The following is a 2,500-nucleotide window of genomic DNA, read 5'->3' on the forward strand; positions in this document are numbered from 1 at the left end:
TTAACGCTTACCGGCGGGCGGGAAATCAACTCTTCGCTCTTATACAAGGGAAATACAGCAGGACGGTTAAGGCCTCCAGCGCGCCTTATCTTAAGGCTCTTTTGAGAATCCGGCCCCTGAATCGTATTCACCTATTGTGAGGATATTCATTCTCATTCACTCTTTTTTCACTTTTTTTTTATTTTTTTTATTTTTATTTTTTTATTTTTTTTTTTACTTAGGGCTCTTAGCAACCTAACAGAAATATATCTCTCAGCAATCTTCATCCAATTCAGTGGTTGTAGTTTACCCTCTTCATAGTCAGCAAGGTCCACGTGTGTAAAGATACCGTGATAGTCAGACTGCAAATAGTGATGTTAATTTGGCAAGGTATCAGTCTACAACATTCTTTCCTGGTGATGAATGCCTTCTCTTTCTCTTCTGATTTCTTGTTAACAACTTCTAACTCTACCATGATTTGAAATATAGTAATGAACAGCACTAATTTCCTTTTTTTCCCTGTAGGTACAAACTCTTCATTCGCTTATTCATCGTCATGGGACTAAGTTGGTGCTTGGAATTTTTAACACACTCTGATACCTGTGCTGCTTGGTGAGTAACGGGAGGTTATGGTTCTCTGTTAGTATGGTAGTAGAGCTGTTCCCTCGCTTCAGTACCTCGTGTCATAATAACCATAGATCACCACCTCGTTTTCTACATCATATGAACGTGCGGACACATACGCATAGCCACACGTACACACGCAAACACATACACGTACACACACACTCAGTGCACACGCAAACTCACGCATACGCACATACATATACACATATACAAACAGAGACAGACAGACAGACAGACAGACAGACAAAAAGGGAGCAAAAACAATAGTGTGTGTGTGTTTAGGGGCAACTTATATACATGATGACATGTGGGGTAAGCATTACAGATTCTTTGCCGGGAGTTAATCAGCGCGATTGCCAAATGTCGTTATCAAAAGTTATTATGCAAAGCTCTACTATGTACATTGATACAAGAGGTTAGGTAGAGAGCTTGTCTATTTTCCTTGACTGTTCTGATTTCAGCCAAAGTTGTTATTTCTTGTTCGGTGTTACATTTTCCCTATCATCATTATAATATTTTTCCCATTTTCACCATTACTGCCACCATCACCACAAGTGTCAGCCTCACCATCATCATCACTGCCACCATCACCGTAAGTGTCAGCCTCACCATCATCACCATAAGTGTCAGCCTCACCATCATCATCACAGCCATTAATCCTCACGTTTATCCTCACCGCCACTCATCGTCACCACCATCACCATCACTTTCGTCATCATCCTCACCATCAATATCACCACCATCATCCTTACCGTCACTTTCATCCTCACTATCACTTACATCACCATTAATTTTATCCTCTTCCACACCATTACTTTCCTAACCATCTTCACCACCATCACCAGTTTCACCATCACAAATATCTACTAATTTCAGGTTAGTATTGTGCGAACTGGTCGTCGAACTGCAAGGCCTATGGATCTTCTTCGTCACTGTCTACAGCAAGAACAACCGTACACTGGTAGGTTGTTGATGGTGACACTATTCCGTGACGGTGAATATGCTGTATGGTGAGGCGTTGAGGGTGGGAAAGAGAACACGCCAAAGTCTAGTTTTGAGTTCAATGGGTTTTACACCATATTTCTAACCTTAATTCTCAGCCGTTGGTATCCGGACTAACAATTCCTTGCCTAACGTAGAGCAGATTTCAGGAAAAACGGGAGTGCACGAATATTTTGTCAAGGTGGCGATTTCGCCTTCCATATATATACATATATATAAATATATGTAAAATATAAATATAATATAAATATAATATATATACATACATAAACACACACACAGACATATGCAAATATGTATATATATATATATATATATATATATATATATATATATATATATATATGTATATATATACATATATATACATATATATATATATATATATATTATATACAAATATATATATTATATATATACATACACACACACACACACACACACACACACACACACACACACACACACATATATATATATATATATATATATACATAAATATGTTATTTTCGCGATTGTTTTATATTTTGTGATTTGTGTGCCTGCATGTATGGTCATGTGCGTGCGCGTGTTTATGTGCTGTGAGCGTATTTTGTTATTGTTTTCGTCATATAATTTGTTACTTCATTTTCACATAAAAAACTGATTTCCTGATTGTTAAATCCTAGGTCCTGCGTTCCTGTAGCAACTCCTTGGCGCGATTCGGCCTCGCGAGAGAGTGCGAGAACAGACAGGGAATCACAGCGACCGGAAGGAACTCCAACTCCACCAGTGAGAATTCCAAGGTCAGAACTTCCGTTTTGAGAATGACAGGCAGTGCGAAGTCACCAGACGTCCCTGGTATGCCAAGCATATCTCGCAATGTGGACATACCCATTGCCAAGACGTTATC

At 38.8% G+C, this 2,500-nt stretch overlaps 1 protein-coding gene across 2 annotated transcripts in view; it reads left to right on the plus strand.

The window, feature by feature from the left end:
• The window catches only part of LOC113800544 (probable G-protein coupled receptor Mth-like 1), a 23,111-nt gene that overhangs the window by 19,280 nt on the left and 1,331 nt on the right, over window positions 1-2,500 (plus strand). For both annotated transcript variants that reach the window (XM_070144681.1, XM_070144682.1), the window contains 3 exons: window positions 505-591; window positions 1,483-1,567; window positions 2,277-2,500. The exon at window positions 2,277-2,500 is cut by the window's right edge and continues 1,331 nt beyond it. In XM_070144681.1, the coding sequence (XP_070000782.1) occupies window positions 505-591; window positions 1,483-1,567; window positions 2,277-2,500 (396 nt within the window). The remainder of the gene's footprint in view (window positions 1-504; window positions 592-1,482; window positions 1,568-2,276) is intronic.

This window comes from Penaeus vannamei, chromosome 32, assembly GCF_042767895.1.
Source record: "Penaeus vannamei isolate JL-2024 chromosome 32, ASM4276789v1, whole genome shotgun sequence".
Lineage (NCBI taxonomy): Eukaryota > Metazoa > Arthropoda > Malacostraca > Decapoda > Penaeidae > Penaeus > Penaeus vannamei.